General features: G+C 38.8%; 1 protein-coding gene across 2 annotated transcripts in view; it reads left to right on the forward strand.

Moving 5' to 3' along the window:
• The window catches only part of LOC122801837 (kelch-like protein 9), a 254,786-nt gene that overhangs the window by 88,470 nt on the left and 145,227 nt on the right, over positions 1–21,089 (forward strand). For both annotated transcript variants that reach the window (XM_044071483.1, XM_044071484.1), the window contains exon 2: positions 9,709–9,820. In XM_044071483.1, the coding sequence (XP_043927418.1) occupies positions 9,709–9,820 (112 nt within the window). The remainder of the gene's footprint in view (positions 1–9,708; positions 9,821–21,089) is intronic.

Genomic DNA, 21,089 nt, shown 5'->3' on the forward strand with positions numbered 1-21,089 from the left:
CCTGTGTATATACCAGGCTTTTTCAAGATAAAACAGCAGGTTACTTGGTTTCCCTTAAATAGAACAGTTAATTGTCAATTAGTGTAATTAATTGATTTTGATTGAGGTATCTTTTGAAAATTAAAATAAACTTTTGTGGATATAATGGATACAGTTATTACAATATCATAAACAAAATTCGATAAAAACATTTCTTAAAACCACTCATGTTATATAATAAATATACATATCATAAAATTTCACTTCATGAAGTTGTTTTTTCATCAAAAAATCAGCAATATGTGCATAGAGAATGTCGTACATAAGTAGTGTGAAAAAATAGAACTGTACATTGGTAGATGTATTGGAACACATAACCATATAGAACCAAAGATAAATATGTAAATATAAAATACTAAAATATTATAAATATTTAATTAATAAAATCTGTATGCAACAGATTAGTTTATATGAAATCTCAGTGTCAAAAAACTAATCATGTATAATATGAATAAATAAATAAGTGTACAACCATAGATGTTAAATATATAGAATATATAAAAGTATAAATATAACAAAATGTAAATTGATGACACTAACCTTGAACATATATCTCTCTGTGATAACCACTGCTACACCTAATCTAATAAACATTCACTATGTATTGGAAAACAAAACATGTGCATCCTAGTTCCTGGGTCCATAATTTTGTAAAGTGTGAGGACTGCATATCTTGATAAAATCCTATAACAACCTTTGTACTGCAAAATACTTCTAAAGTTTTGCTCGTCTTAGTTTTAGTAGACTACTGATACTTATGGCATCATTTAAACCAGGTGATTTAGTTGCATTTAACCTAAGTTGCCAAGTTAATTCCTTGTATTCAACAGTTGCTTCCCAGTCCCCACCCCTAGGATTCAAAGGGACCTGTTCCAACACAAAAAAATTTTAAAGTCATCTTAGGACATGTTGGCATGTGTCTGTAAAAAGCATTGGATTCTTTCTTTTTCTGAATATCATAGAGGTGCTCGTATATCCTTCTACGTAGCGTCCTCTCAGTTTTGCCAATGTAAAAACTTTCACAAACCTGACACATGCCTAAGTAGACTATCCCTTTGGATGCACAATTACAATACAGTTCCGATTTGACCCTAAACTTTCTTGATTTAATATAGAAGGAGTCAGTGTTCATTATATATGCACATTGTTTGCAAGAATTGCATTTAAAGGTGCCCATTGTTGCCCCTTTTGTGTACTTGAATTGTTGTTTTTGTCTTTCAAAAATGTTTTTAAGATTCATGTTCCTCACATTAACAAATGTTGGTTGCTTAGGTAACCATTTATTGGTATCCTCATTTGATCTTAAAATGGGCCAATATTTTAAAACAGTGTTTCTTATTCTAGAAGCATCATTATTGAACGTGTACACAAATGCAGAATGAGAATCAAAGCGGTCACCTTGTTTATCTGTTAAATTATTGTCAGATATTATATCATCAGATAATGAACCCAATAAAGGGGAATAAATGTCCACTCTTCTACTCAACACCTCTTGGTACATTTTGTCTATCAAGGCCTGAGGGTAACCTCTCTCTAAAAATAAGTTCTTTAATGTATTAACTTCCTTAAAAAACAGTTCGTCTGTGTTACACATTCTAGAGGCTCTAATAAATTGGCCTTTCAGGATGCCTTTCTTTTGTGAACATGGGTGACCACTGCAAAAATGTAAAAATGCATTTGAAAAAGTGCTTTTTCTAAACACCGATGTTTGGAACATCTGTAACTCTATATTTTTGGTAAGCAAAACATCCAAATAGTTCAAAGTACAATCACTGACATTGAATGTAAACCTTAAAAAATGAGTGGTGTTGTTAATATAAGTTAAAAATTCTTGGAGACGTTCCTTGTTGCCTCTCCACAATATACAAATATCGTCCAAATACCTTTGGTAGTAAATAATATTTTCTTTCCAAGGTGACGAGAAAATGAACTTACTTTCCCAATAAAATAATACAATGTTTGCATATGCAGAGGCACAAGGTGTGCCCATGGCAACACCTTTTCTTTGCTTAAAAATTCCCCATTAAAAAAAATAAAATTGTTTTGTAAAATAATTTCCATAAAATCCACTAAAAGATTTGTTAAATTTGTACTTAAACCTGAATGTTTGATTAGAACCTCATTGAACCACTGTAGTCCAGTATCGTGGGGGATACTGGGGAATAACTCCACCACATCAACAGTGACCATGAAATCAGTAATGTCATAAAACTCTTTCTTGATGTTCCTAAGAAAGTCCCAAGTGTCCTTACAAATGTGACTGAAAGATGTAACCATCTTCTTGAGTGTAATGTCTACAAATTTCCCCAAAGGTTCTGTGATACTTCCAGACCCTGCAACTATGGGTCTAAATTTGAGGGGGTCCAACCCTCTGTGGACCTTGGGAATACCAAACATAACCGGGGTGAGGGGTTTGTTAACCATTAGGAAATTAAACAATTTTTCATTAATCACCCCTTGCAACAAATGGTCCTGTAATAAAAATTTTACTTTGGCGTATGCTATGTTGATTTTGTTCAAAGAAGTGGTGCTATATTGTTCGGTGTCCTGCAGTACATTGTGTATACTTTCTTCATAGTCATGTCTATACATTAACACTACACCCCCACCCTTGTCAGGTTTCATAACCCTAACTTGATCCTCTCTTAATTGTTCTATTAGGGAAAAGCAATTTGGAGATAAATTCTCTGATTTCTTATTGGATTTAACTAAATTTCTAATATCCGTTTCCACTAGTTCTTCAAAAATCTTAACAACCGGGTGAAGGGGTGGATTAAAAGTACTTGCTCTACTAAATGGTTCTTTTGTGAAAGATGCACCTTTGAACAATAAATCCAAGTTTAGCTGCCTCGTAAATAATTTTAGTTCTAAAATAGTTTTAGTAACCTCTAAGGGCTTGGTTGGAACAAAATGAAATCCTTTCGTAAACAATTCAAAATGCATGTCCTGGATAGCAATATCTGTAAAATTAAAAATAGAAAAATTACATTTTGTTGTAACTGTGTAGGGATCAGTGACTGGTCTTACTGTACAAATGTCATTAATAAATAGTGGTGTATTCATCTCCGTGGTTTCCCCCACGTATGATTGTTCTGATACTGAGCCCTGTTCCCTTGTCTGCCTTGGGGAAAATAAAAAAACCTGGTTTGGATTGTTATTGGGAGTGTTAATGTTGTTGTTGTTACTTTGTTTTTGCGCCAAACATTCACTACGTCTTGGTGGCTCATCAAAGGGGGGTACATTGTCATTGTTATGAAAATTTTTGGTAGCAACCTTACTGTTCATCTGTTTGTTGAACCACCCTCCTTTGGCAAGTGACTGATAGGCAACCCCATTTTTGTAATCATTCAGATCTCTCTCCAACTTTTTAATTTTTCTGTCCATAATTCTACTACAATGCTGATCTACATCAAAAAACACATTGTCATAATCTTTTTTTACTCTAGAAAAATGCAAGTCAGAGACAATTGTATCGTTTAAAGCATTAAGCTCATTTAACAGTCCATCTATTTTCTTCTCATAGTCATTAATCATAAGTTGGATCATATTGAGACCTGTATTATCAAATAAGAGCGAAATGTCCTTGAATAATTGTGAACCTGGAATGGCGTTATTAGGGAATTTATTTAAACGGAGGCCCTTTGGGACTCTCCTAACCCTAATACACTCATGCAAATAGTCTATTTCTAACTGCGTTGTTTTAAAGGCATAAAGTTTCTCTTTAAATAACGAAAAGTCATTGTCAGTTTTGTTCACAGTCGGAATGTTATCAACAGTACCTGGTTGAAACGTGAACGATTTACTTGTCCATGCCCCAAAATTAAATGTCCTCAAGTTGTTATCGGCAGCTTTAGACGTACCCTGCTGTTGGAAAAGTGATCCACTCTTAGGAACAGTTCCAGTAAAATGCCCATTAGCATTTGAAATATGTGATTCTCCATTTTTGCCTACATCCGTGCTGTTCGCGCCAAATTCTTGTATTTGATTACCTGCAACTCCGGTTCCGGAATTGGAGTTACTTTCTTTCTCTTTCAGTGTGTTACTCAACTGAGTAAGAAGGCAGACAACCTGCCGAAATTCAGCTCTCGTTACCGGCGTGTCCTCTGACGCATCACACAAAATCAGAGGTGTGCTTGGAAAGTCGGATAAATCTGCGCCCTCTGCCATGGAAAATATCCAGTAAAACACAAAAACATGAACTCTGTCCCAAAAGTCCACAAAAATACTGCAAAGGGAATGTCGATATCCAATAAACTCTTCCAAGAATATGCAGAATGCTTTATTTCCAAAACGAACAACACAAATGGATAGGTAAAATCAAGTCAGTCAAGCGCTTTCGCCTGTGTATATACCAGGCTTTTTCAAGATAAAACAGCAGGTTACTTGGTTTCCCTTAAATAGAACAGTTAATTGTCAATTAGTGTAATCAATTGATTTTGATTGAGGTATCTTTTGAAAATTAAAATAAACTTTTGTGGATATAATGGATACAGTTATCACAATATCATAAACAAAATTCGATAAAAACATTTCTTAAAACCACTCATGTTATATAATAAATATACATATCATAAAATTTCACTTCATGAAGTTGTTTTTGCATTCTAAAGTTTTCAAGATATTGAGGTATTTTATATTTTCCCATTCTTTCCATGCTTTTTCTCTATCCTGCATTATTAGTTTTTACTGTTTTTGGATAAGCAAATTAAATTATTTGTTTTTAGTCCCTTCCTTCTAGGAGGTGCAAGGCTGTTTAGGATATTTAGGAAAGTGGTATTGTATTTATTTACAGCATCGTCTAAGGGGAGGATTTTTAGGAAGTTCCAGTTAATAAATGATAGTGTAGTAATGAACATTTCTGTGTGAAACTTGGAAAGATTGTGTGTTGTTTTAATAAATATGCTGTTTAACTGGATGTTTGAGATGTCTGGTCGTATAGATTGGAAGATGGTCACTGAGGGAGACTGACATTGTACCTGTGGTAGTGTATTTACTAGGGTCTGATACTAGGATCCAGTATAATAGGGAATTTGATGTCTTGCTATAATGTGTGGGGCTATTAGTTAGTTGTGTGAAACCATATAAGTTCATGCTAGATGTAGAGGAGGTAGAATTTATGTCCAACCAATTGACATTCACATCACTAGGATCACTGCATATGACCTTTTCCCCCGTTCTCCACAATAGACTGCTTCAGCAGCACTAGTTTTCTAATCTTCCCACTCAGCAGTAGCAGCTGGATATATTTTGTAAATTATATTTTGCTACACAGTTTTTTGAATTTAATAATTTGTGAATTACAGAATGTTATTTTTATTTCTGAGCCTTATATTACAACCCTTAATACTGACAACTAAACCGCCTAACATATAACCACATGCCCATTGCTTTGTTTACCACAAGTGCAAGTATTAGTACATTCATTATTCATGTTTAGTTCAGTTAACAGCTGATTGATCTCTAAAGTTAATATATATATATATATATATATATATATATATATATATATATATATATATATATATATATATATATATATATATATATATATATATATACACACACACACACACACTTTAATCAGTCATATAGATATTCCTTTTCAGGTCCCAGTAATCCAAAGCAATAAAAGTACAGGTCTGATGTTAAAAAGCAAGATGTAGTCGATGCCAATAAGGAGATGAAAAGCAAAATCCAAAGTTGTAAAAAATCACTTTAGGCAACTGGAACCAAACCAACCGAAAAGCCACCACTCGTTCTTCTTCAAAAACTTCAGGTCTGTTTCCACCCTCAAGTGAAAATGTAGTTGTACGTATGTTATTGGAGTCTCTGTTAGATTAGCGAATGCTGATTGATTGAACTTATGTAAGCGAATGTTTAAAATATCGAAGCAACAGAAACCTGAATTTTTTCCTAGGAAAAGAATTTGGTTGTCCATTTCTGTTGCTTCGGTATTTTCAGTGCTGTGGTGGAAAGTTACGGATCGGGTTCAGGTAAGTGTGCGACTGTGTGGATGTGAGTGTTAGGGTGGGTTAGGGCGCGGGTTAGGTATGTGTGTGATTGTGTGGACGTGAGGGTTAGGGCGGGTTAGGTGAGTTACGGAGTGGGTGAGGTGAGTGTGCGATAGTGACGGACCTTAGGGTTAGGGTTTGGGTTAAGGTAAGTGGATAGTTAGTGGTGTGTGTATAGTTTATGTAGGTTAGGTGTCAGATTTTAGGTGTATGTGTGTGGATTGCTCTTTGTTTGGTGCGCTTGTGTTGTGTGCATGTGTTTTGGATCAGCGATTTTTTTTTTCCCAAGGAAAAAAATCACTGTTCTGACAGTTCAAGATTGTAAGCTTTCGCTCAGCAGTCACTTTTTTAAGCATTCGCTGATCTAATATAGACCCTGTTATTGTACTTCTTCTTCTTCTTTCGGCTTTTCCCTGTTAGGGGTCACCACAGCGGATCACCTGTCTGCTCACTAAACAGCCTATTTTATTCAATTTCACAATCCACAAGGTGGGGTTGATTTATTGCAGTTCTTCTGTTAAGGTGCAGGTCCACTTCTGCTTCAGTACTCTTCAGACAGTTCACTTTTTATCTCCACTGGCACTTGGCTCAATCACAGTTCCCTGCTAATCCTCCTGGTCATTTTGTTTGTTGCCCTTTGTTTTTAAATCAACTTTTGAAACAAAGTAACTGTTTTCACTAGCATCCTCTCTCTCTGGTTGTCATTATTTGCAGATTGTCTTCTGTCTCCCTGCTGTCTTTCTGTTTAAACTGCTTAATTCCTTGCATTGCCTGATCATCCTCCATAAATGTCTTTGAGCTGTCAGGAAAAACACCTCCAGTACTGGGGAATGCAATAATTTAAACCTCATCACAGCTTGCTAACATTCCCGTGTGAGTGGAATACATTTGTTCTGTTTCAATCTTGCATTAGCTTAATTGCCAAAGTATACTTGTTTTCAGCTTTTAAAAACCACTTTAAACTAAACATATAGTTCCAAAAACACGTTTTTTATTTCATATTGGAGATATATATATATATATATATATATGTGTGTGTGTGTGTGTGTGTATATATATATATATATATATATATATATGTGTGTGTGTATATATATATATATATATATATATATATATATATATGTGTGTGTGTATATATTTATATAGATATATATATATATATATATATATGTATATACACACACGCACATGTGTGTACGTGTGTATATATATATATATATATATATATATATATATATATATATATATATATATATATTTAGATAGATAAGTATGTGTGTCTGTAATAATTTTTATTTTTATTTTATTTTACATTTGTTGACCGGGATGGTCCGACTGGACAAGGTCCATTTACAGCGGAGGCCCGGGGAAAAAAGCTCCACTTAATTAACACAATAATAATGATATTATACAGAATGATAATGATATTATACAGAATGTGAAAAAAAACAGCGTTATCATAGCAGCATTTGCAGAAACAGAAAAAAAAAACTGTAAAAAATTCTCATCAGCAATAATTACATATGTATATTTTATTAGTTGTGAAGATAAGGACAAAAATCGCAACAAGACAATGTATGTCAAGGTATACTATTTTAATAATAATTTTTTTAGTGTGGAAAGATTTCCCAAGGGGACTTAGCTGACAAAAAGGAGTTGAAGTACCAGCTGCTGCTCTCATGAAGCCTGTGAACTGCTTCTTCATGAAGCAGTAAGAATATCCCAAAGATTTTCCACTCTGACTGCTGATTTTCCCTCCTCAGAGCTGACCAGTCAGCAGAGTAGAGTGTGGGAGGCAGCCAGACATTTTGGAAGCTTGACAGATTGTTGTGTGTCAGGCAAGATGCAAATTGTATAGACAAAAGGGTACTGCTGCAGTGAGGAATTCAAAATCTACTGTTACGGGTATATGCAGCGTGCACAGCTGTACTTTCCTCAACCTGGTAAGTATCGCATCAGATAATAGTCATTAAAAAGGTGCAAATTTACTCGTCACCTCTAATGCATTCTTTCATACACATACCTTACTGATAAGACACTTCCAGAACATAGCAGGATGCTGCTTGCTCAAATTCACTGCTCCCCAGCTGTCACTCCCCACCCCATCTCCTCTTGATATACTTTCTTGAATCACTGAGCCCAAGGACACTGGGAGAGGAAGGTGAGAACTGGGGATCGTGGGTGCTGCCCTTGTTGGCTGGAAAGTGCATGTTAGTGCCCACTGCACTGTGATTCTGCATGTGTATATTTTTCTTCATTTGTTATTCATTTTCTGGAGTGTAGTTATTTCCTGTTAAGCCCTGTTCCCCCTTTGTTCCTAATGCAGGAACTTCACTGATGGTGCTTCCCTCAGATGGTACTTCTATGAAAGGCTTCTTCTAACAACTTCCTCCTGCCAGCATCAACTTATCATTCCCATCCCATCATGGCTAGTTCGTACGTCTTCTGAGATGCAGTTTAACCCTTGGTTCATCTGTGGGCCAAAACCCTTACAATATGAAACCTGTACAATATGATTGTATTATCATTTCTTCCACGACTAGGTGTTGTAATTTGCAGCAAGAGGTGTAATGTTTTGTGAATGTTGTTGGCTATTGCATGGAGACCAATGTAGTAACCAACCAAACAAAACATTTTATTTATTTATTAATTTATTTTTCTGTAAAGGCAGACTTCCCCATGCACAGGGAGATTCCATGCTTCCGTCTCTCTCTCTTTTTCTAATATAACAAATTCTAAGGTCACAAAACCTGAGATTATGATGTATTTACATGTTCATAAAGCTCAATTTTGCTGGTTAGTCTCAAATGCATGGATGGGCTTTTGTTTAGCAGTTGCCATCCAAGCACTCAGATGCCATGTTGTATTGACATTTTAATATATCCTGAGAGCATTGTTTGTCAGTTAGGTTTTGCAATTAGTATTCCCTGGTATAATATGTTTTGTTTGGGGTGAGAAATGGTCAGATTGACAACAGTTCGAGCCACTGCATTATTTTTGCTTGTTTTTATTTGATCATCAACCCATTTATTCCACATCACAGAGGAGAGTGTCAACTGGTAGGGGCCATCATTCAGAGAGCCATCAAGGGTGGATCAAGATTTTTGTATGCAATCATATCCTTGGCACGTACACAGCAAAGCACAGGGGAGGGATGTGCAGTGGGCTGCATTGAACGGTGTGCTCCTCACTTCCAGTAGGAGCATTTCCACTTGGGCAGTATGAGATCTCTCCTGGAGAGGTAATTATGCCACACATCATTCAGTTCTTCTCTTTCTTTCCTGACTCTGCCAGTGCCAGGGACTGCTAGTCGAACTTCTGTCAGGACTACATCCCTCTGTGTTGTAGAGACCGATGAAATCCAGGTGAGGTCATTTTGATGGTTTCTTTAAGTTAGCCATGTTTATCAACAGAGTCCATAATTTTGTTTTGTGGTTTATTGTTTTTATGATATTATAATGTGTCATATTTTTCTTATTCTTTAGAATATGGATTTTACATTCTAGTTAGTGGGCTTCATGATTACTGTTTGTTATGCTGTACTTAGAGCTGTTACTGGTGTTTCTTATTACAGCATAAACTTTTAAAGCACAGGAGTAAATCATAATTTTTAAGCAGAACTGCAAGTTGACATTTTTTTTTGTTTTTTTGTTAGGTTTTCACTGGAGAAGAAGTATTCAGGCAGGATTCCTGGAGGCCGATCACTCAGACAGAAGGGACATACAACCACTGTGCAGTAGTTCTCAATGATTACCTTTATGTTATAGGTACTGTACTATACATAATTGAAACCATCTAATAGAGCAGAAGTCTCTAAAGTAGTTGTTTTTTCTTGTGATATCAAATGTGTATATTTTTTCTTGGCATTTTTATTTTTTTCTGTCACCAAAAAGTCATTGTCCAGTAACAAGTGCCCCTTATATCCTCGCTGTCAGTGGATGTAGGAGTAACAGACTAAAGCCAAGGATCATTGTGGTCTTAATTCCATATGGTTAGCAGTTTTATACTACTTTTATTTCCCATTTTCCTGAGGAGGTTGTCTGCCAAAATGACTTTGCAGTGCTGGCCAAGTGTTGCATGTATGCTTGTGTTCCACACACACACAACACCAACTCCATATGCAGTGCAGTGTGCTTCCTGTCAAGCAAAACATTAGTCTTTGATCCCCTTCCTGTCGTTTTCAGTACTACTCAAACTTTGTGCCAACTTGGCAGAAAGTTTGTCACCCTGGAGTGGTAATTGCTGATCCTTACTTTGATATTGTGTCCCAAGATCAGGGCACATAATAGACTAATACCCTCTGCTACCACATTATAACCTCTTGGATACCAGATACATTAGGGGTTGGTCAACTGAAGTAGAGATGGGCAGAGGGCAAGCAGGAAGTTCATGGCATAGCAGTACATCATCTTTAATAGGGGAAAATAACTGAAGAACAAGATTTAATTATAGATGTCTGTATCTAAGATCAGTGATGATATGGCAGGATATACAACATGGAGGGAAAATTACATAGTATGAATTCTTCAGTGTAGAGCTTATAGAACTGCCCCTGTAAAACCTAGCTAATACTGCTGACCAAAAATTAGATAGCGTACTTAACATGAATAAAAAGTGGCAAAGGTTTACAGAGAGAGCAACAATCATGTACAAAGCAAAACGTTAATTCAAGACAAAGTATCACATGATGGGTGGTAACATTTATTTATTTAACATTTGTTTACTGGGAAGGTCTGATTTGAAACAAAGCCAATTTTCAGAGGAGGCTCGGAGAGAAACGCTCCAGCCGCATGTCTTTGTAATGTGGTAGGAAACCGGAGTACCTGGAGAAAACCCACAAGAACACAGAGAGGACATGCAGACTCCACACAGAAGGCGCTTCAGCTAAGAATCGAACCAGAGAACCTCTTGCTGTGAGGCGACAAGGCTACCGCTGCACCACTGCTCTGTCCAAACATTCCACAGAATTTGTCCCACTGGGCACTGTACATGGACAGATGTAGTGATGGTAATGGCAGTAACAGGGTTTTTGAAGGCAAATGCAAGTGACATTGGGATACAGATAAAAGCCTTTGTTAAAAACATCTCCGTGTTCTCTTTAATGAATGTAGAAAAAGGGCAAAAAACAAGCATAGAAAGCTCACTTTTACCATTGTCAGTCTTCTAGTCTGTGAACCTTCGAATGTAGTGGTGCTTCAGGTGTTTTTGAACATAACTGATATATCACAAACCTTTCCCCTCCATCAGGTTGCTGTGGATGTAGATCGACAGGGTGCTGTATGCGCCTGCTTTCCCCCTGACTCCCAACTTTCTTCTAGTCACAGTCCCACAGTGTCAGGTCACTTGATTGTTTAACCACTCCAGCCCAGGGTTGTTTGATCCCAACTCTGTCAGTAGCATTTCTCTTGCAGGAGAAGAATAAGCCTGAGAAGCCTCCACAGAAGCTGAAGTTGATGTGTTATGGCCGTACCTCTGTGTGCTGGTATCACTTGGAAGGTTGCTTAAGTTATAAGGAATGATTACTGGTGATGGCTGTACCCTAATCTTCAGATTAGGTATGCCCCCATGTACCTGCCTGCTTACTCAGTCAGGCTGCTGCCACTGCTCCCCCTCCACTTTTGGATAGGTCAGCTATCCCATCTCCTGCACATTATTTCTCAACCCCAGTCTGGGGAAGGTCAACATGCATAACCTTGTCTGTCCTTCCCTTCTCCTGTTTGGCTTTTCCAGCGCTGGGAATGCTAATTGTACTCCATTCACCTAGGTCACAGTCAAGGCTCTATCCCTGTACACCATAGAAGAAAATGACAGTTACAAAAATTTAGGCAGTCAGAAGAATGAAAGAATAGTATACAGGAGAAGACTTGTCTTTCCAGTTCCCACCATCAAGCATAGTACAACCGCAGAGCTTAAATAACTGAGTGGTGCCTTATTGAAGGCAATCAGGCAGACCCCACTATGTTAGTACATGGACAACGCAGAGTTGTCATCTATCTTTCTTCCCCTCTAAACCATCTGGAAATCAAAACAGGTGTTTGTGCAGTCTGTGGTATTCTGCAGAGCAGCACAAAAAGAATGATACAATTCACCTCAGTTTGAATTTTTGTAAAGAAAAGCATCACTTTGTAAACATTGTGATCATGTCTGAGGCTGGCAAAAAAAGACATTTCATATGCTACTGATGTGGCTGTTTGCATCGCAAAATGAATGTGGAGGGAGATGAAGTAGTAGGGGAAAGGGTGGGTAATGGTGATATATGGGGCTATGGCTTTGGTCCAGTTTTTAACATGCCGAAAGGTAGCAACCCTCTGGCCATATCTGCTTCCAGAGACATTGAAGTTTAAAGAAAAATGACATTTCTTTTGCTTGCAAGCCCTCTTCAACTCCCAACCTCTTGCTATTTGTATGCACTAACACTAGGATCTCACAACCATGAAGGAGGGACAATCAGTACTCTGTGAAACCAGTCACTTCCCATAGTGAAACTGCTTAGGAAACCCTGCAGCAATAAACTACATGCAGCACTTTAAATCCATCTTGTTAGTATGGTGTGCTTACTGTTTCGCTAAACAGGATGGTAACTCAGTCACTTCAACAAATCAATAAGTATAACTGTATGAAATGGAATATGATAAATTGTGGTGATCCCACATACAAAGTTATATGTTTGTGGGTTTATATACATATTTTATTTTTACTTTGTATGTCTGTATGCTTGTGTTTGTGTGTGTGTGTGACTGTGTATGTATATAGATATATATATATATATATATATATATATATATATATATATATATATATATATATATATATATATATATATATAATCACTATCAGATTGCTTAAATTTCAAAACTCTGAAGACCACATGGCCGAGACCATATCTCCGAAGTTTTGAAATGCAGGAAAAAAAAAATAAAACACAATAAAATAAAACAAAATGATTTACCTGTATGGTTTTGCAGGGGGGCAAGCCCCCCTGCACCCCCAACACCCCCTGGTACTTAAATATGCCAACTCAGATATCGTACTACAGTGAGGAAAATGGCAAATCCCATGTTCAGTGCTATACGGCGATCCCAATACAAAGTTTTTGGAGTTTCAAAACTTTGAAGATATGGTCTCAGCCATATGGTCTTTGGAGATTTGAAACTTCAGCGATCAGATATGGAACAATATATGTATATATATGCACATATATATATATATATATATATATATATATCTATCTATATCTATATATATACATACATATGCGTATATATATATATATATATATATCTGTGTGTGTGTGTGTGTGTGTGTATATATATATATATATATATATATATATATATATATATGTGTGTGTGTGTGTGTGTACACACACACACACACAGATATATATATTTATATATATATATATATATATATATATATATATAAAATCTATATATAAAATTGGTCTACTTCACATGATTGAAATCTCAAAATACTGAATTTCATTTGACTGAGACCACAATACTTAAATTTTCAAAACACTGAAAACTCATCTGACTGAATATTATTATACTGAAAGCTCATAATGCTGAATTTCAAATTACTGAATTTTAAGACTTAGACATGCAAGCTTGCAACATCAGTGACTCTTTCCAAAGCTTAAAAACTACTTACTTACCCTGTTAACAGAAACTGGATGATATAAAACCAAGCTATGTGGGGGGCTACGCACCCCCCCAACACAAACACACACACACACTCCCCTAACTATATATATAATAACTGCAGGATTGCACTACAGTGGGGAAAAGGGCTTATACCTTTTACTTGTCTTACAGTACTGTACACACTGCCACTACTGCTGGGAACACACAAAATGCCTACTGTATTACTTTTAGATATTTCCCATAAAAATGTAAAACACATACCCACATTTAGAAAAACTATAACACTACTTTCTACCCTACTTGTTGGTATTCTGACAGTCTGCACTTTAAGTTGCAGTAATGTGTTTTTATCACAAGCAAGTCACAGGTGAAGGGGAACACGGTTTGCTATCACTTTGTCGAGTTCACTGTAGGCGAATTATCGTTTCTACGAAAAACAAAATTCACTACAGCGAACAGCAAAAATCTCGAACTCGGAAGTGGTGAATGTTCAGAATCAACATAATGCGAACATTCACCACACTTCTGGGAACAGCATTACTGTGCGTTCCACAGTAAAGAACATGCATACAAACTCCGGGATTGCACTATAGTGAGGGAAAGGGTACATTTCCCGATCCCCACTATAGTGCGATCTGCATCAAAATGTAGAAATTCACAACAGTGACTGATGTATTGGATTCGCTGTTGTAAATTTCTTCATTTTGGTATTTGTTTTTCCAATTCTACCAAACGGTAGTTTCGCACTAATGTAAATCACACAAAGTGCGATCGGAAAAACAATAATAAACCGGGCAACACATGTCACATCTATAGATTAAAATTCAGTATTTTGAAATTCAGCATTGTAAGCTTTCAGTATAATGAGACTCTATAGATGATATACCAGACCCATAAATGTATGCATGCATTTCTGTGTCTACTTCATAACATTGAAATTTCATAACTTTGAATTTCAAAACATTGAGACCAAAACATCTAAATCCCAAAACACTGAAAACCCAAAACATTGAAAACTCAGAACATTGAAAGTGTGCTTCCTAACAGTTAAAACTACAGTGCATATGTAAATAACATCCTCTCCACCTACAACACCTAACTAACACTTTCTACTACGTTTCTGCAGGGAGGCAAGTCCCCCCTGCACCCTCCCATGTGGGAGGTTCTGCCCCCTGCAACATCTGTAAATTAAATATACCAACACCAAGATCGCAGTACAGTGAAAAAAATTTTTTTGAAGTTAGGCAATTAACTTTTTTCCATTGTAGTGCAATCTTGGAGTTGGTATATTTAATTTAAGGGGGTTGTCAGGGCAGAGCCCCCCACATGGCTGGGTGAAGGGGGCTTGCCCCCCTGCCGAATCATAGTAGAGTGTGTTTGTTAGGGATGATAACTTTTGACCTTCATATCTAGAATAACATTTAAAAAAAAACATCAAAAGCTAGGTGCCCTCTATAAGCACAATTACTTTCTCACCTTCTCTGCAAAAAAAGCTCTTGCCTCCTCATTCCTGCTTCCTACTTTCCTATACGGCACCCCCATCCTAACCAATATTCAGTCTTCCCTAAAAACTAAACTCAATACATGCTACAATAAAGTTTCCAAATTTGCTACAAAATCTAAATTCTCCTCTCACCTCTGTTCCACACTACATCAACTTAATTGGTTGGAACTTCCTCATTACCTCACATATCTGCAACTTAATACTGCCCATAAAATCATTTACTTCCCAGAAAGCTGCCCAGCCTAAACTAACATCTTAACCATCTATCATCCAAATTGACACTTAAGGATTAGAAAACAAAATGCTACTAAATACTGATAAACTTAAGCTCTCAGCTGGTCAAATGCGTTACTCTTTCACTGTCTCCAAGCTTTGGAATAAACTCCCTCCTTCAGTAAGAACTATCAGTAGCTCCATTGCTTTTAAAAACTCCCTTAAACTTCATCTCTCATCACATTGGATATGCACCTGCACCCTTAATCACAATTCCATTACCTGCCCCCCCTCCCTAAAACCACAAAACCAAGACTGAAACACTAAAGGTGGAGGAGTGTCCATATTCACCACGGATATTCACACCTCCAGGATAGTTGCCCAACACAATGCATCTGAAATTCTCCAGGTGCAACTAACACTAGGTAAGACTGCAATCCAAATTGTAGCTTGGTACAGATCCCCCACCATGCCCCAAGATTCCCACTACACCTTTCTAAACATACTGGAAAATATTAAGATGTAACAAAACACCCTAATACTGGGTGATTTCAACTACCCTGCCATTAACTGGGAAAACTACTTGGGTACCAACTCCTTTTCCCAATGGTTCTTGGAATTCATAAATTCCAATGCCCTGGATCAACTAATCCATTGTCCCACCAGGGGCTCCAATATCCTAGACCTGGTCATTACCAACATGGGAGATAGATGCTCCACACCAGTGGTCACCCCCTCATTGGTCAGGTCTGACCATAAGCAAATCACCCTTGACATCCACATCCCACTCCCACCCCCAGTAAAGAAACCTCCTTACAAAACTTCTCCAAAGCCAACTTCATGCTACTAAAGTCAGAAGTGAACAACTTTATGACACCCATGCAGACGGGATCTGAAAGTTCGACTGCAGAATCCTGCGCTAAGGCACTGTACGAGCACATCCACTCGTGCATGAATCGTGCCATCCCAAATAGAACCAAGATGCTCTTCTCCAAAAAAAGGAAGCCAATCTGGTGGTCCCCTGCTATAAACAAACTGTACAACAGAAGGAAGAAACTATTGCAGAAAAGAGGAAAATCCCAGGACGCAAAAAACTCCCTCACCAGCCTCAGTAAGAAGCTGGGATCCCTCATAAAATCTTCCAAAGCTAGTTACAAAAATAAAATTGCCAAAGATTCCAAAGACAACCACAAGGCATTCTATAACTATGTCAGGAATCTAAATGGCAATGCTCAGCTCTGCTCTGAGCTGCAACAGAATGGCATTAAATATACTGTTCCCAAGGATATTGCCAATATCCTGGCAGATGATTTAGTGTCAACTTCACCCCCTAAAGGGCCCATCTCAATACCAAAAGATTGCCAAATTCCGGTAATCACAGCCACACAGGTAGAAACCGCACTCTCCAAACCTAAGAATACAGCATCCATGGGACCACATGACATCCCAGGCTGTGTACTGCATGACCTCCAAAATGAACTGGCACCTCACATAAGTGTCATGTTTAATCATAGCCTCACCTCAGGCTTCATGCCCACTGAGTGGCACACAACTACAGTTATCCCACACCACAAGGGGGGGATCCACCTTGGATCACGGGAACTACCGTCCCATCAGTCTGACATGCCTGATCTGCAAGGGCATGGAATGCATTATCATGGAACTTATAAACAAAGACATTGGCAACCTTCAAACACTGGACCCTACCCAGTTTGGGTTTGTGAAGGGCCGATCTTGTCTCCTGAATCAGATTGACTTCTTCGAATCAGTCTCCAGAGCTGTGGATGAGGGTAAGGCGGTCCACACAGCAGGTCTGGACCTCGCCAAGGCCTTCGACACCATCCCCCACTCTGGAATCATAGATAAACTTACTAAGCTGGGCATAAATCCCTACGTCACTCGATGGGTTGCCAACTGGCTTACTGACAGAACCCAGACTGTAAAAGTAGCCGACTCCAAATCCAGCTCCAGACAAGTGGAGTACCTCAGGGTTCAGTTCTGTGACTACTCTTGTTTGCATCTACTTCTCTGAAGTACAGGCCAACACTAAGGGACTCTGGCTAACAAAGTTCGCAGATGACTGCAAACTGGGAGCCATTATTGAATCCCCAAATGATGTGGATATTCTACAAAAGGGCCTTACAGAAACAGTTGATTGGTGCCAAAGCCATGGGCTCAAGCTTAATGCCAAGAAATGTATAGTTTTCCCCTTTGGAAAAAAACATGTACCCATGAATTACCACATAGGTGGAAGTACACTAAACATCGAAAGTGTGATGAGAGACTTAAGGACATAGGTGGATAGTGGTCTCACTTTCGATAACCACATCACCACAACAGTCAGGAAATCCTTTTATGTGGCACACCTCATCACTAAGGGCTTTTCATCCAGAAAAAAGGAGGTCATTGTCCCACTGAACTTATCCCTCATTAGACCCATTATAGAGTAGAATGCCTCGTTTGGTATGTATCTCACAAGACATCTGCAACAGCTGGAAAGGCCACAGAAATACCTCACTAAAAGAATCACAGGCCTAAAGCAGATGCCATATGCTGACCATCTAAAAAAAACTCCAGCTATACTCTGTGGCATATCGTCTACTCAGAGGCGATCTCTGCTTAACATACAAGGCCATGTCAAACCCTGAGCTGTTGGACATGCTCTACTTAAAGAAATCCCAATCCCTCAGAGCCACACTCTCCAGGGATCTAAACCTTGTCATCACAATGAACAAAACATGCTGGAGGGATAGGTTCCTGACCCAGAGACTCCCCATACTCTGGTATAGACTGCCCATACATGTCAAGCAGAGCGCCTCCTTGGCCCTCTTCAAAAGGAACCTTGATGATTGGATGGGAGATAAGAAATTCACCCCAGAGATCATGTCATTCGCCCTGCTAGGCAGGGGTCCAGAGAAGTAAATATTGTGAGAAGAAATATCCAGGGAATTGTTATGGCTAGGCTTGTATAGGCCCTAGGGCCGATAGCCTAGTACCAACCTATGAACAATCTTGGCCTGTCTCTAAGCCTAGACTTTCTTTTCCTTTCCTTCCTTTCTCTCCTTTACACCTGCATCTTCTGGTGACACTAGCCAGCGCCATCCCTACTCTAAGCCGTCTGCCTCCGTTTCCTTTATACAATCTTCTCTCTCATCTGACAACCTTACCTGCCATCCACACCTCCTATTTCTGTACTTCTATCATGATTGTAATAATTTTCTACTAATGTCACCATGTTGTACAGTTATCACCTCACTACTGTATTGTAATTCATGCCATATTATTGTATGCTCTTATTCAATTATCTATTGTACTACCACTACCTGATATATTCTGTATTATATGTTCTTTTATGTAATTACATGTGGAGCTTTTCTCCCCGGGCCTCCACTGAAAATGGGCTCATCTCTGGCCCAGTGGACTTTCCCAGTAAACAAATGCAATGTTGTTATTGTGTCTTTCAGCTTAGGGGTCACCACAGCGGAACTCCGGTCTGCTAATGTTTGGTAGTGGATTTTTACGTGCCGAGTTACCAGCCCTGATGCACAACCTTCAACGAAGGCATGCCCATTCATGCATGCCTCCACACAGAAGAAGCTCTAGCTGAAAATCGAACGCGACGTCTTGCTGTGAGTTGACATTGCTACTGCAGCACCACTACCACGGGTCCCGGTAAACAAATGCAATAAATAAATAAGTAAATAAGTTGTGTAAAGCAATTGTCATCCTTATCATCCCATTATGAGCTTGTCAGTTGGTGTTTTCCTTGCAACAGCCTCACCTAAGGCAGATCCCTCTTGCATTTAGATCCCACACAGGATCTGCTCTCCCATCTGTCTGTCAAGCCTTTTCAGGACATCCTATCCCTTCAGTTAACTGCATAGTTTTTCCAGTCCTTCTAATGGCCTGGGATCCAAATCCCCCTTTCAGGGTAGTCCGGATTCTCACGGTTTCTGAGAAGTCATCTACATGCAACCTATAGAAGAGCAGAAGGCAGTTTTTTTACTTTGTCTACTCCGAGAGGACTGAACTTCTTCTCTGCCCTAGTTCATTCAGTTATCTGTGTTTCACATATTATTTCTTTGTAGGATCTAGTTTCTCAGGTTCATAGGTATGTACTAGGCTATTGGCCCAAGGGCCTACGCAAGCCTAGCCAGCAAGGTACCATAGCCTATGCCACCCAAGAAAGTTATTTTCCTGTGCCACTGTCCAGCAGAGAGACAGAAGTGAGCCCCGGGGTGTATTTCCTATTTCCCATCCACTCATCAAGATTTTTCTTGAAGAGTGCTAGTGAAGAACTTTGCTTAACATAGATGGGTAGCTTGTTCCAGAGTATAAGAAGTCTCTGGGACAGGAATCTATCCCTCCAGTATGTCCTGTTTATTGTGGTGACAAGGTTTAGGTCCCCTAGAGCATGTAGCTTGAAGGGATTGGGATTTCTTTAGGTGTAGCATGTCCAACAGCTCAGGGTTTGACATAGCTTTATATGTTAGGCAGAGATCACCTCAGAGTAGGCGATATGCTACGGAATAAAGCTGGAGTTTTTTGAGGCGGTCAGTGTAGGGCATTTGTTTGAGGCCAGTAATCCTCTTTGTGAGCCATTAAAGTTCATTTCTCATTGGTCTATATTTTTACGAAGAAATTGATTTTTTGTCTGTTGCATCCCAAAGGATCTTCAATGCTTTCTTGAAAGGCACTTTCTCACTTCAACCTCATGATAAGGGTAATACAGCACCTTGGTAGCTCAACTTTGTATTAGAAAAATTGACCCAGTCTTCTTTTGGGCCAATCCAGATGTTCTTCATCCCACATTGCTGCAGTCCTAACACTTGGGGGTAGTCCGCTGTCCCAGTCGGCCCGAATACCAAAGTATAAGGCTGACGTCGGTCAAGGCGCATTTGTCTGACATCAGGATGTCAGGGTACAAATGCGCATGACCGACGTCATATCCTCAGTCTTTTTTGCCGCATGGTCCGATGCAGAAGCAGTATTGCGAGTGCAGGTTGGCGTTCTGAAATTTTCTGAAGTCGGAGTTTCAGACCGAATCAAAGTTGGCTAAGTACCCGTTGGGAATATTTTGGATTTTTCTTGCCACAGTATTTAACCGGATGTCAGAAAAAGTGAATAACTGTATTTCTTGTGGGAAACAGATACCTCATAGGGATTACCATACCTTGTGTATACCTTGCTTAGGGCCTGAGCACGACGTTGTTGGCTGTCGCTCTTGTGCTAGATTTAACAAACGCACTATTAAGAGAAGATTAGATTGTGCCAGGTTAGTTTTGGGAAGCGTTGTAATTACAACATGCCATCGGATGCTCCGGCGCCCGCTTCGTCTAAAAGCGCAAGGACAAAGCAGCAAAGTTTAGGTTGGAAGAACCGTCTGTCCCGGACGCCGGTTCTTTAGAGGGCTCGGTGGAGCCGGTGGTTCTACCAGAAGTTCCTTTGGATTCTCAGGGAGAGACTTTACTGTTACAAGATGTGTCCTCTCAGGAGGTAGGCCGGGCTGAAGGGGCTTCTCAGGTAGCTGTTCTCCCTCCCTTCCTAAGGTGGTTAGGCCCTCCCTTCTGTTTCCAAGGCTTCTTCTAGAGGCAGGCCAGGGTTAACTTCAGTGGGGTCTCCCCTAGTTCTTCAGGGTCTCTGCCTAAGAAACATATGCTTAAAATGGCAGAA

This window comes from Protopterus annectens, chromosome 5.part0, assembly GCF_019279795.1.
Source record: "Protopterus annectens isolate FY-2018-M chromosome 5.part0, PAN1.0, whole genome shotgun sequence".
Classification (NCBI taxonomy): domain Eukaryota; kingdom Metazoa; phylum Chordata; order Ceratodontiformes; family Protopteridae; genus Protopterus; species Protopterus annectens.